Source organism: Lissotriton helveticus, chromosome 3_1 (genome assembly GCF_964261635.1).
Source record: "Lissotriton helveticus chromosome 3_1, aLisHel1.1, whole genome shotgun sequence".
In the NCBI taxonomy this organism is placed as follows: Eukaryota; Metazoa; Chordata; class Amphibia; order Caudata; family Salamandridae; genus Lissotriton; species Lissotriton helveticus.
The window spans coordinates 948,355,923-948,370,362 of NC_136061.1; the positions used below are offsets into that span (position 1 = coordinate 948,355,923).

Consider the following 14,440-nt stretch of genomic DNA (forward strand, 5'->3'; position numbering starts at 1 on the left):
AGTTTTCGCCTGCGCGATACTGCTTACGCAGTAAACGCCAGGCGAAACCTAAAAACTATGCATGGTGTTTTTACTTACTGTAAATTTTAAAAATTTACCAATTTCTCGAATGTATTTTTTCTGAAAATAATCCCACTCCAATGTACTATTAATTCTAGTAGATGATAGACACTGAACCTATTTAAATTACTATTCAAATTCCAATCTACATTTAATTAGGGTAGATGCTGGACACTGAACCTATTTAATTTACTATTCAAACTCAAATCTACATTTAATTAAGATAGGTGCTGGACACTGAACCTAATTAATGTACTGTTCCAACTCCAAGCTACATTTAATTAGGGTAGATGCTGGACACTGAACCTAATTAATTTACTATTCCAACTCTAATCTACATTTAATTAGGGTAGATGCTGGACACTGAACCTAACTAATTTACTATTCCAACCTACATTTAATTAGGGTAGATGCTGGACACTGAACCTATTTAATTTACTATTCCAACTCCAATGTACATTGAATTAGGGTAGGTGCTGGACACTGAACCTATTTAATTTACTATGCCAACTCCAATCTACATTTAATTGGGATAGGTGCTGGAAATTGACCCTATTTAATTTACTATTCCAACTCCAATCTACATTTAATTAGGGTAGGTGCTGGAAATTGAACTTATTTAATTTACTATTCCAACTCCAATCTACATTTAATTAGGTTAGATGCTGGACACTGAACCTATTTAATTTACTATTCCAACTCCAAACTACATTTAATTAGGGTAGGTGCTGGAAATTTAACCTATTTAATTTACTATTCCAACTCCAATCTACATTTAATTAGGTTAGATGCTGGACACTGAACCTATTTAATTTACTATTCCAACTCCAAACTACATTTACTTAGGGTAGATGCTGGACACTGAACCTATTTAATTTACTATTCAAACTCAAATCTACATTTAATTAGGATAGGTGCTGGACACCGAACCTAATTAATTTACTATTCCAACTCCAATCTATATTTAATTGGGGTAGGTGCTGGAAATTGAACCTATTTAATTTACTATTCCAACTCAAATCTAGATTTAATTAGGGTAGGTGCTGGACACTGAACCTAATTAATTTACTATTCCAACTCGAATCTATATGTAATTAGAGTAGGTGCTGGACACTGAAAATATTTAATTTACTATTCCAACTCCAATCTACATTTAATTAGGGTAGATGCTGGACACTGAACCTAATTAATTTACTATTGCAACTCCAATCTACATTGAATTAGGGTAGGTGCTGGAAATTGAACCTAATTAATTTACTATTCCAACTCTAATCTACATTTAATTATGGTAGGTGCTGGTAATTGAACCTATTTAATGTACTATTCCAACTCGAATCTACATTTAATTAGGGTAGGTGCTGGACACTGAACCTAATTAATTTACTATTCCAACTCCAATCTACATTTATTAGGGTAGATGCTGGACACTGAACCTATTTAATTTACTATTCCAACTCCAATCTACATTTAATTAGGGAAGATGCTGGACACTGAACCTATTTAATTTACTATTCAAACTCAAATCTACATTTAATTAGGATAGGTGCTGGACACTTAACCTAATTAATTTACTATTCCAACTCCAATCTACATTTAATTATGGTAGGTGCTGGTAATTGAACCTATTTAATTTACTATTCCAACTCCAATATACATGTAATTAGGGTAGGTGCTGGACACTCAAATATTTAATTTACTATTCCAACTGCAATCTACATTTAATTAGGGTAGGTGCTGGAAATTGAACCTATTTAATTTACTATTCAAACTCCAATCTACATTTAATTAGGTTAGATGCTGGACACTGAACCTATTTAATTTACTATTCCAACTCCAATCTACATTTAATTAGGGTAGGTGCGGGACACTGAACCTAATTAATTTACTATTCCAACTCCAATATACATGTAATTAGGGTAGGTGCTGGACACTCAAATATTTAATTTACTATTCCAACTGCAATCTACATTTAATTAGGGTAGGTGCTGGAAATTGAACCTATTTAATTTACTATTCCAACTCCAATCTACATTTAATTAGGTTAGATGCTGGACACTGAACCTATTTAATTTACTATTCCAACTCCAATCTACATTTAATTAGGGTAGGTGCTGGAAATTTAACCTATTTAATTTACTATTCCAACTCCAATCTACATTTAATTTGGGTAGGTGCTAGACACTGAACCTAATTAATTTACTATTCCAAATCCAATCTACATTTAATTAGGGTAGATGCTGGTCACTGAACCTATTTAATTTACTATTCCAACTCCAATCTACATTGAATTAGGATAGGTGCTGGACACTGAACCTAATTAATTTACTATTCCAACTCCAATCTACATTTAATTATGGTAGGTGCTGGTAATTGAACCTATTTAATGTACTATTCCAACTCGAATCTACATTTAATTAGGGTAGGTGCTGGACACTGAACCTAATTAATTTACTATTCCAACTCCAATCTACATTTATTAGGGTAGATGCTGGACACTGAACCTATTTAGTTTACTATTCCAACTCCAATCTACATTTAATTAGGGAAGATGCTGGACACTGAACCTATTTAATTTACTATTCAAACTCAAATCTACATTTAATTAGGATAGGTGCTGGACACTTAACCTAATTAATTTACTATTCCAACTCCAATCTACATTTAATTATGGTAGGTGCTGGTAATTGAACCTATTTAATTTACTATTCCAACTCCAATATACATGTAATTAGGGTAGGTGCTGGACACTCAAATATTTAATTTACTATTCCAACTGCAATCTACATTTAATTAGGGTAGGTGCTGGAAATTGAACCTATTTAATTTACTATTCCAACTCCAATCTACATTTAATTAGGTTAGATGCTGGACACTGAACCTATTTAATTTACTATTCCAACTGCAATCTACATTTAATTAGGGTAGGTGCTGGAAATTTAACCTATTTAATTTACTATTCCAACTCCAATCTACATTTAATTTGGGTAGGTGCTAGACACTGAACCTAATTAATTTACTATTCCAAATCCAATCTACATTTAATTAGGGTAGATGCTGGTCACTGAACCTATTTAATTTACTATTCCAACTCCAATCTACATTGAATTAGGATAGGTGCTGGACACTGAACCTAATTAATTTACTATTCCAACTCCAATCTACATTTAATTAGGATAGGTGCTGGACACCGAACCTAATTAATTTACTATTCCAACTCCAATCTATATTTAATTGGGGTAGGTGCTGGAAATTGAACCTATTTAATTTACTATTCCAACTCAAATCTAGATTTAATTAGGGTAGGTGCTGGACACTGAACCTAATTAATTTACTATTCCAACTCGAATCTATATGTAATTAGAGTAGGTGCTGGACACTGAAAATATTTAATTTACTATTCCAACTCCAATCTACATTTAATTAGGGTAGATGCTGGACACTGAACCTAATTAATGTACTATTGCAACTCCAATCTACATTGAATTAGGGTAGGTGCTGGAAATTGAACCTATTTAATTTACTATTCCAACTCCAATCTACATTTAATTAGGGTAGGTGCGGGACACTGAACCTAATTAATTTACTATTCCAACTCCAATATACATGTAATTAGGGTAGGTGCTGGACACTCAAATATTTAATTTACTATTCCAACTGCAATCTACATTTAATTAGGGTAGGTGCTGGAAATTGAACCTATTTAATTTACTATTCCAACTCCAATCTACATTTAATTAGGTTAGATGCTGGACACTGAACCTATTTAATTTACTATTCCAACTCCAACCTACATTTAATTAGGGTAGGTGCTGGAAATGTAACCTATTTATATTACTATTCCAACTCCAATCTACATTTAATTTGGGTAGGTGCTAGACACTGAACCTAATTAATTTACTATTCCAAATCCAATCTACATTTAATTAGGGTAGATGCTGGTCACTGAACCTATTTAATTTACTATTCCAACTCCAATCTACATTGAATTAGGATAGGTGCTGGACACTGAACCTAATTAATTTACTATTCCAACTCCAATCTACATTTAATTATGGTAGGTGCTGGTAATTGAACCTATTTAATGTACTATTCCAACTCGAATCTACATTTAATTAGGGTAGGTGCTGGACACTGAACCTAATTAATTTACTATTCCAACTCCAATCTACATTTATTAGGGTAGATGCTGGACACTGAACCTATTTAATTTACTATTCCAACTCCAATCTACATTTAATTAGGGAAGATGCTGGACACTGAACCTATTTAATTTACTATTCAAACTCAAATCTACATTTAATTAGGATAGGTGCTGGACACTTAACCTAATTAATTTACTATTCCAACTCCAATCTACATTTAATTATGGTAGGTGCTGGTAATTGAACCTATTTAATTTACTATTCCAACTCCAATATACATGTAATTAGGGTAGGTGCTGGACACTCAAATATTTAATTTACTATTCCAACTGCAATATTCATTTAATTAGGGTAGGTGCTGGAAATTGAACCTATTTAATTTACTACTCCAACTCCAATCTACATTTAATTAGGTTAGATGCTGGACACTGAACCTATTTAATTTACTATTCCAACTCCAATCTACATTTAATTAGGGTAGGTGCGGGACACTGAACCTAATTAATTTACTATTCCAACTCCAATATACATGTAATTAGGGTAGGTGCTGGACACTCAAATATTTAATTTACTATTCCAACTGCAATCTACATTTAATTAGGGTAGGTGCTGGAAATTGAACCTATTTAATTTACTATTCCAACTCCAATCTACATTTAATTAGGTTAGATGCTGGACACTGAACCTATTTAATTTACTATTCCAACTCCAATCTACATTTAATTAGGGTAGGTGCTGGAAATTTAACCTATTTAATTTACTATTCCAACTCCAATCTACATTTAATTTGGGTAGGTGCTAGACACTGAACCTAATTAATTTACTATTCCAAATCCAATCTACATTTAATTAGGGTAGATGCTGGTCACTGAACCTATTTAATTTACTATTCCAACTCCAATCTACATTGAATTAGGATAGGTGCTGGACACTGAACCTAATTAATTTACTATTCCAACTCCAATCTACATTTAATTATGGTAGGTGCTGGTAATTGAACCTATTTAATGTACTATTCCAACTCGAATCTACATTTAATTAGGGTAGGTGCTGGACACTGAACCTAATTAATTTACTATTCCAACTCCAATCTACATTTATTAGGGTAGATGCTGGACACTGAACCTATTTAATTTACTATTCCAACTCCAATCTACATTTAATTAGGGAAGATGCTGGACACTGAACCTATTTAATTTTCTATTCAAACTCAAATCTACATTTAATTAGGATAGGTGCTGGACACTTAACCTAATTAATTTACTATTCCAACTCCAATCTACATTTAATTATGGTAGGTGCTGGTAATTGAACCTATTTAATTTACTATTCCAACTCCAATATACATGTAATTAGGTTAGGTGCTGGACACTCAAATATTTAATTTACTATTCCAACTGCAATCTACATTTAATTAGGGTAGGTGCTGGAAATTGAACCTATTTAATTTACTATTCCAACTCCAATCTACATTTAATTAGGTTAGATGCTGGACACTGAACCTATTTAATTTACTATTCCAACTCCAATCTACATTTAATTAGGGTAGGTGCTGGAAATTTAACCTATTTAATTTACTATTCCAACTCCAATCTACATTTAATTTGGGTAGGTGCTAGACACTGAACCTAATTAATTTACTATTCCAAATCCAATCTACATTTAATTAGGGTAGATGCTGGTCACTGAACCTATTTAATTTACTATTCCAACTCCAATCTACATTGAATTAGGATAGGTGCTGGACACTGAACCTAATTAATTTACTATTCCAACTCCAATCTACATTTAATTATGGTAGGTGCTGGTAATTGAACCTATTTAATGTACTATTCCAACTCGAATCTACATTTAATTAGGGTAGGTGCTGGACACTGAACCTAATTAATTTACTATTCCAACTCCAATCTACATTTATTAGGGTAGATGCTGGACACTGAACCTATTTAATTTACTATTCCAACTCCAATCTACATTTAATTAGGGAAGATGCTGGACACTGAACCTATTTAATTTACTATTCAAACTCAAATCTACATTTAATTAGGATAGGTGCTGGACACTTAACCTAATTAATTTACTATTCCAACTCCAATCTACATTTAATTATGGTAGGTGCTGGTAATTGAACCTATTTAATTTACTATTCCAACTCGAATCTACATTTAATTAGGGTAGGTGCTGGACACTGAACCTAATTAATTTACTATTCCAACTCCAATCTACATGTAATTAGAGTAGGTGCTGGACACTGAAAATATTTAATTTACTATTCCAACTCCAATCTACATTTAATTAGGGTAGATGCTGGACACTGAACCTAATTAATTTACTATTCCAACTCCAATCTACATTGAATTAGGGTAGGTGCTGGAAATTGAACCTATTTAATTTACTATTCCAACTCCAATCTACATTTAATTAGGGTAGGTGCGGGACACTGAACCTAATTAATTTACTATTCCAACTCCAATTTACATGTAATTAGGGTAGGTGCTGGACACTTAAAATATTTAATTTACTATTCCAACTCCAATCTACATTTAATTTGGGTAGGTGCTGCACACTGAACCTAATTAATTTACTATTCCAACTCCAATCTATATTTAATTAGGGTAGGTGCTGGACACTGAACCTATTTAATTTACTATTGCAACTTCAATCTACATTTAATTAGGGTAGGTGCTGGACACTGAACCTAATTTATTTACTATTCCAACTCCAATCTACATTTAATTAAGATAGGTCCTGTACACTAAACCTATTTATTTACTACTCCAACTCCAATCCACATGTAATTAGGGTAGGTGCTAGACTCTTAACCTATTTAATGCGTAAACCACTACCCACCCTTAGCCCCTATAAAAACAAAAACTCACTCCTAAAAATTAGTATAATTAATAAAAAAGATGTTTTTTCATTTCCTATTGACATTAAAAATTTCCATTAACATTTTATATGTATAAAATACATTTGAATTAAATATTAAAAAGGAGATTTACATTTTTTTTTTTACTTTTAAATAAAAATGTTTCAAAACATTCACCAGCCATATCCCCTATAAACACAACATAACAATATAAAATATATTTACACATTTGAAAATTTAGAAAAATCATTTTCATTTTTACATGTAAATTCTAAATTTCCATTAAAAAATTAATAATTACAACACGTATCCTCTATAAAATATACATAACACTATTACAATTCCTCACCATACACTTAAAAATTCTAAAAACTAAATTTTATAATTTTGCAAAAAATTTTATTTTAATAAAATATTTTAAATCAATCACAACCCTTATCCCCTACTACCCAACATCCCACTCCTAATTTGTTTTACTAATTTTAAAAAATCAATTATTAAATTTCACATTGACATGTAATTGTTATTATAAATTTCAATTTTTTTCCACTAAAATTCATTACAATTAATTTTATATTTATAAAAAAAATCCCCACCCTTGTCCCCTATTAACCCAACATCCCACTCCTAAAATTACTTACACATTTTCAAATTTATTTCAAAATTTCAATTTTCGAATTTAAATTTCACTAAAATACATTGCAATTATATTTATAATTTTTTTAAACACTCCCCACCCTTATCCCCTATTACACCAAAATCCCGCTCCTAAAATTATTTACAAATTTTCAAGAAGATAAATTTAAATTTCATATTTACATTTAAACTTTATAAAAAATTTCGAATTTGTTTCAAAATTTCAATTTTCAAATTTAAATTTCACTAAAATACATTACAATTATATTTATATGTTTTAAAACACTCCCGCCCTTATCCCCTATTAACCCAACATCCCGCTCCTAAAATTATTTACACATTTTTGAGAAGATACATTTAAATTTCATATTTACATTTGAAATTTATAATAAATTTTGATTTTGTTTCAAAATTTCAATTTTTAAATTTAATTTTCACTAAAATACATTACAAATATATTTATATTTTTTAAAACACTCCCCACCCTTATCCCCTATTAACCCAACATCCCGCTCCTAACATTATTTACAAAATTTCAAAATTATAATTTTACATTTCATATTTACATTTAAAATTTACATTAAAATATAATTTTTTAATTAAATATCAATTTCAAATATACATTTCACTAAAATACATTAAAATAAATTTTATATTTTTTAAAACACTCCCCACCCTTATCCCCTATAAACCCAACATCCAGCTCCTAAAAAAATTCTAACATTTAAAAAAAAATTATATTTATTCCTATTATATAAACATTTATATCTATTAAAAATAACATAAATTTAATACATAATTTAACGATATTTTAACATTTCGATATTTACAACATCGATATTTCTTACTTCGACATTATTTACATCGATATTACATACAATGACACAAGACGATATTCTTGACTTCGATATAAAAAACATTGACATTACTTAACTGCGATATTTAGAACTCGATATTTCTGGACCTCGACATTATATACTCGATATTTTGACTGTGTACCATGCAATATATGGGGAATTTCAGTGGTTTTGTGCATGTTAAGTCTAAACCATAACTCAGCTTTTAACTGAGTCTTTTTTAGGGAAAATAAATATATATACATGAAAAAAAGAACAAGAGAACCCTGGCTAGTCACCAAATTTTAGATGGAGTGCAGCACCTTAAAGTTGAACACCCGACAACACAACAACACTCAAAATCTGCCCACCTCAAATGTCTCTTTTCTAGCAAGATTTTTAAGCATAGAATAAGCACAGTGCCTTCCTCACCGAGATAGAAAGTGACAAAGCCTTTTGCCATTTATAAAGCAAAGTCTCTAAGCATAGGATTAGCAAGTGCCATCCACGCTGAGCTATAAAATGACAAACCCCTATACCATTCCAGGCACAGTATTACAGCTTTGGATAGGTACAGACAAGCTGGAATTAATATACAAGAATATCACCACATTGGAGTTAATAATATAAAATCTACACTCAATGGAACAGTAAAATATAACAAATATTTATTACACAATATTTGTCTGATGATATTTAAGTGCACGATTTTCTAACATACAGCCTGTTGTTGGGAGCAGCAAAGAAAATTATTATTAGCCTAATCAGGTGCCCCAAGGATGCTGTTGCTTCCATGTAAAGGTGTTACACTGCATAGCTGTTATAGTTTGTAAATCAAGCAAGTTTTTTTATCTTTACAGGCAATTTATTTCCTCTCAAATGAATACAAGGATGAATTATCTGCAATCTCGTACACTCGGTATAAAAATATATTTGATGCTTTGCCTTTTGAAGACAAGACAAGGTAGGAAAATAGAGCAATACGCATATTTTAGGCATTCCACAGAAACCTCCTATGGCATTGTGTATATACTCAGAAACAGAATCCTCTTGGGTGTTACAACAGAATAATTCAAGAAACTGTTGGTCATATTTAAGGGATTGGCAGGTGGAGGTTAACCTTTAGTCATCCTCTCAATTTCCACTCAAACGTTAGGTAAGTGTTCTCAGAAGAACTAATATCAACGCCAGACTCGTCTGTTATTAACCGCAAGCTCTCCTGAATGGAAATGATTGCTCAATCTTGTATATACTTCTTCATGAACAATGTATTTGATGATTCAGAAAACTGCTGGGAGAATTTCTTGCACGTAAACGTTTATTAATTTTCATGTTAAAATGTTTCTAAATGCATTTCAGATTTCATGCTATGCCCTTCATTAGAAGAATGATCATATTTTCATTACCCTCCTCTGAATTGCTTAATTTATCAAGTAAATTGTTTGGGACCTATGAAAAGATTTAGGCACTCATTTGCAATTACGAGTGCATGTGTGGGACCTGGCCCTTTCTTCAGGGTCACCACAAATGTTTTTGCCTTCCTCTGTCTTCCTTAGACGAGATCTTTTTTGTTGGTATCAGGACTCTGATTTTTACTCCTGCTAACCAGTGCTTGTTCTCTCTCCTTAACACATGGTAAAATGAGACTTACAAGTCCCTAGTATATGGTACTTTATGTACCATTTAAATAAATTAAATTCTACCAGTGGAGTGCAGCACTCATTGTGTCACCCACTAAATTAGCCTTTTAAAACATGTCTCAGGTCTGCTACTGCAGCTGATAGAGCAGTTCTAAACTGCCATTTCAACCCTACTAAATAAAGATTTTGCCAGGCTTAATCCTGCCTTTTTTAAACTTATAAGTCACCCCTAAGGTAGGTCCTAAAGGCTCTTGGGCAGGATGCTTGTTATTAAAAGGTAGGACATGTATGTTTAAGTTTTACATGTCCTAATAGTGAAAAAGTCCTACAGTTGTTTCTCACTGTTGTAAGGCCTATTCTCCCATGGGCTAACACAGGATTACGTTATTTCAATTAATAAGAGCTAACGTCAGATTGGGAGAAGATAGAGAAATGATGTTTACACTCAAATGAACTGTATTTTTAAATCCTCCTTCATGATATAGTCTGATTTTAGATTATAATTTTGAAAATGCCACATTTAGAAAGATGGCATTATCCTACTTAATGTTTCTGAGGTCTTTCTATGAGTTTCCACCTGCCTGGGCCTGTTAATGGTTCCCCCATCGGGAATGTTTATTGGGCCCAGACAGTGTAAAATGGGACCTAGGTGTAGCTGGTAGACGGACTTGCTGGCAGGATGGATAGGGAGGAGCTGTAGCCTGCCCTGATTATATTTCAAAGGACCTTACCTACAGCACACACAAAAAAACTGACACCAGACCAGCCTTTGTCTTTGTCACTCTAGACAATTTGAAACAAGGGGAAAGTAATTAACTGGCTAAAACTAGTTTTGGGGTATACCGGGGAATTCCCCACACCTAGGCTGGCACCAGATATAAAGATAGGACCTTCAGAACCACTTATCAGATCACTCCTGGACCTGTGGAAAATTCATAAGAAGGACTGGCCTGTTCTCAGAAGGACTGCCCTCCTGCTTGAAGGACTGACTTGTCTGAAGATCAACGATTTAACCTGCTTCTCTTGATCTCAGGGTATCCTTTTTGCTACTGGGAACAGGCCCGTACGTGCCAAAAGACGGCCACCTGCAATGACCACCAACACGCACCTCCAGTGAGGCAGCTGCGCAAGCGCTGCTATGCGTGGTATGCTGTATTCGAGTATTGACTAGAAGCCCCGCCCATTCTCTGCCCATATTTTTCATTGTTTTGTGTCATTGTCCTTTGTAAATGCTGACTTCTGAATTGTTAATAGCCTTGTTAGTTCCTCCTTAGTACCGCCATGTCTTCATTTGTAACCTCTCATGAGGACTGACACTTTCACTTCAGTTGTTACACAGTATGTCTTATTTAGTCTGCAAGCCCTATTTTCTATAATACATTTTTCCTACTGCAGGCATGACATACTTTCCTGCAACTTTCAGCGCACAATGCGCGCTTCAACTTTCCAAGCAGACCAGGACAACAGCTGCCGAGGTCTCCCATTTACGAGAGTGTGAGCTATTGACATTGTAAATGACAATGCCTTTTATTTATGTGTTAATTATCAAACAGATAAATAAAATGCATTGTCATTTACAATGCCAAACGGCTAAACTCTCGCAAATGCGAGTTCTATTGTATTGCAAATGCATGTTACTGATAGCAACTATCCACGACGAATTGCAACACAAGACTTGCACTTCACACTGACAGTGACCATCCAATATGATCGACCAACGTGAAGCTCCAGCGACATCAGGCACCTCCTGCTACAGTAATGGCTATTTGCAACGTTTGACCTGCTTTTCACGCCGAAAGCCTCCTTCAAGGGTAACTCTTCTGTGGCACTAACCTTTAGTGACTTTCGTGGTTCAACCTGACCAGGACTGTGGTTGCTCCTTGAGTAGAGCTTCCACCCATGTCAACCAATAACCCAATTTCGTACAGCATGCCTTTAGTACCAGAGGAGTTTGGACTTGGTCTTAGTTCAGCACACGTCGGAAAAGAGGAACAACAGCGATGCTTTTTTGTTGCTCAAATATGAATTTACCTATCAAAAACAAAAGAGGAGGCATTTCTCAAAACAATACAATATGGTTAAATTAAACATTTCGGCTACAAACACATACAGAAGTGGGACTGAGGACTGTCACAAAGTACAAAATGTGGGGCATTGACCTGAGTTTCCTGTTCACACCCCGCCTGTGGACTGCCAATCAGTAACTCAGGCCTAGGTCTCAAGCCTGCCTAACCGTGTATTTCTGAGTCAGTGTTGGAGAGTTCATGACGGGTGAATTCGATAAAAATCTACGGTTTCATTCTTACATGTGAATGCTTCATTATAAACATTGGCATTGATTTTATCAATATTAACAGTCCCCCCTTTATTTGAATTTAACTACAGTAACTCATACTTCATGACAGTGACATTACTGGTGATTTGTTGTTCTTCAGTTTTAACTATTACTATTTTCCTAGCTACTTGCATTCTACCCAATTTGCGGTCTGTGTTTTTACAGCAGGAAACCACACAAAAACACCAATAAGAAAATGGGCAGCAAAGCATGCAGAGTCTGGACAGCCACCTAGGGAGGAAGTAAAATCAATTATAAACCCATTCCTGCTCAGGGGCACCTCGCTCCTCACGCATATCTCTGTGTAAGAGGTGCAGTGCTTGGGTGGCAAACGTCAGAGTCCCATTGTCCATGTAGTTGCCTGGTATAAACGTGCAGCAGGACACACCTATCTAGGCACAGACTCCTCCATCCATTTAAGTCATTAAATCCAACCCATATCGATGTTGCATCACTCTGAGGTGATTGGTTTTCAGTTCTTTCTTGATCGAATTAAGGTCATGCTCAGTGCTGTTCAACATCTTGAGCATTTCCCACCTCGTTATATGTAACGAGGGGGCGTTCCCTTTTGTTTGTAAAGTGAAAAAGAGTATGGACCCTCCCACTGATACTTGTGATTCATAGAATAGTCTGAATTCTTCCGAAATGTCCTTGTACTGAGCCCAGCCAAAATAATCAGTAGTTTTTTTTTCCACTAGCCTGATACAACAGAGATGTCTTCTCCCTTAGCAGGGGTTGATACAAATGCAACAGTTCTTCTCTGGCAACACCGGAAGAGGACATATTTCTTGGAATCGTGGGTAAGCGTAGATATAATAGGCAATATAGTAGGCAATTTCAGAACTGGTTCTGACATTGGATCCAGGTCCTAGACGCTGACTTACTTTGCTCGAGGTTCATGCACCAGGCCCTTATCAGGGAGGCCGAGACAGGACGCATCGCCTTTTATATCTACGCTTACCCACGATTTCATGAAATACGTCCTCATCCGGTGTTGTGCCACTTATTTGAGAATCTGCCCTGATGAAGTTCAATCGACATTGAACGAAACACGTTGGCTGGAGTCTACATTTTTGATGTCATTGAAATAAAGGAATTCTTCACATAAAGAAATTGGTCAGTCTTTTGTTCTCAGGAAAGGCTACCTGGTAGTGCACCGCTCCATGATTATCCAGTATCTTATCTGCGCTGCAGTCTGCAACCAACAACGGCTAGTGTAGGAGTCGTATGTGCACACCTTTCTAAATCTCCATTATAACACTAACAAAGGATGTAAGTGTTGAGGTGCGGCTACTTGGATCCCCCATTGGTCTGTGCTTGTTTTTATATTTGTGCACTAGTGTGGTGGTTGTGTCACCTCCAAGAACCTTGTTTCTACAAAGCCCAAGGCTAAACAGTGTCCTGTCCTATAGTACCCTTTCTGTGCATCCTGTCTACCTCAGATTGGATGACACTCAGTTCAGTGAAGAGATATAGTTCAGTGGGGTTGATCTCGTACTGGGTGATATTTACTAGTATCCTACGGGGTTCCACTTTATTGGGTTGGATATTTGCCCGGGTCCCACATAGGTACAGCTGGATGAGGCATTTTGCTTTTTCAGGGGCTATCTCCTGCGCTAAATAAAGTCTTCCATCCATGAAAAGATGTAACATGGTTTGTTTGTTGTTTGTGTGCCTACATCAGACATATGTTGGTACCAGGAGTTGTCTAGGAGTGTGCTGTGTAGTGTGTGAGGAATACTAATGCTTGATTCAGTTTAGGTATATGTGAGGTGAGAGAATTCTCTGCGCATGCATCCCAAGAATGTGGAAGTAGAGCTTACAAAATCATGTACATTTTTGGTTCCAGAGGAGCTTGAAAGCACCCTGACTAAGGAGAGCATGTACAAAAATATAGGGGCAAAACACACAAGATGATGGAC

The 14,440-nt window shown here is 34.7% G+C and overlaps 1 protein-coding gene across 1 annotated transcript in view; it reads left to right on the forward strand.

Annotated features, from left to right (window-relative positions):
* LOC144824186 (putative methyltransferase DDB_G0268948) overlaps nt 1–14,440 on the forward strand; it is an 876,195-nt gene that overhangs the window by 467,550 nt on the left and 394,205 nt on the right. Inside the window, exon 6 of the mRNA XM_078683342.1 lies at nt 9,404–9,507. Within this exon, the coding sequence (XP_078539468.1) occupies nt 9,404–9,507 (104 nt within the window). The remainder of the gene's footprint in view (nt 1–9,403; nt 9,508–14,440) is intronic.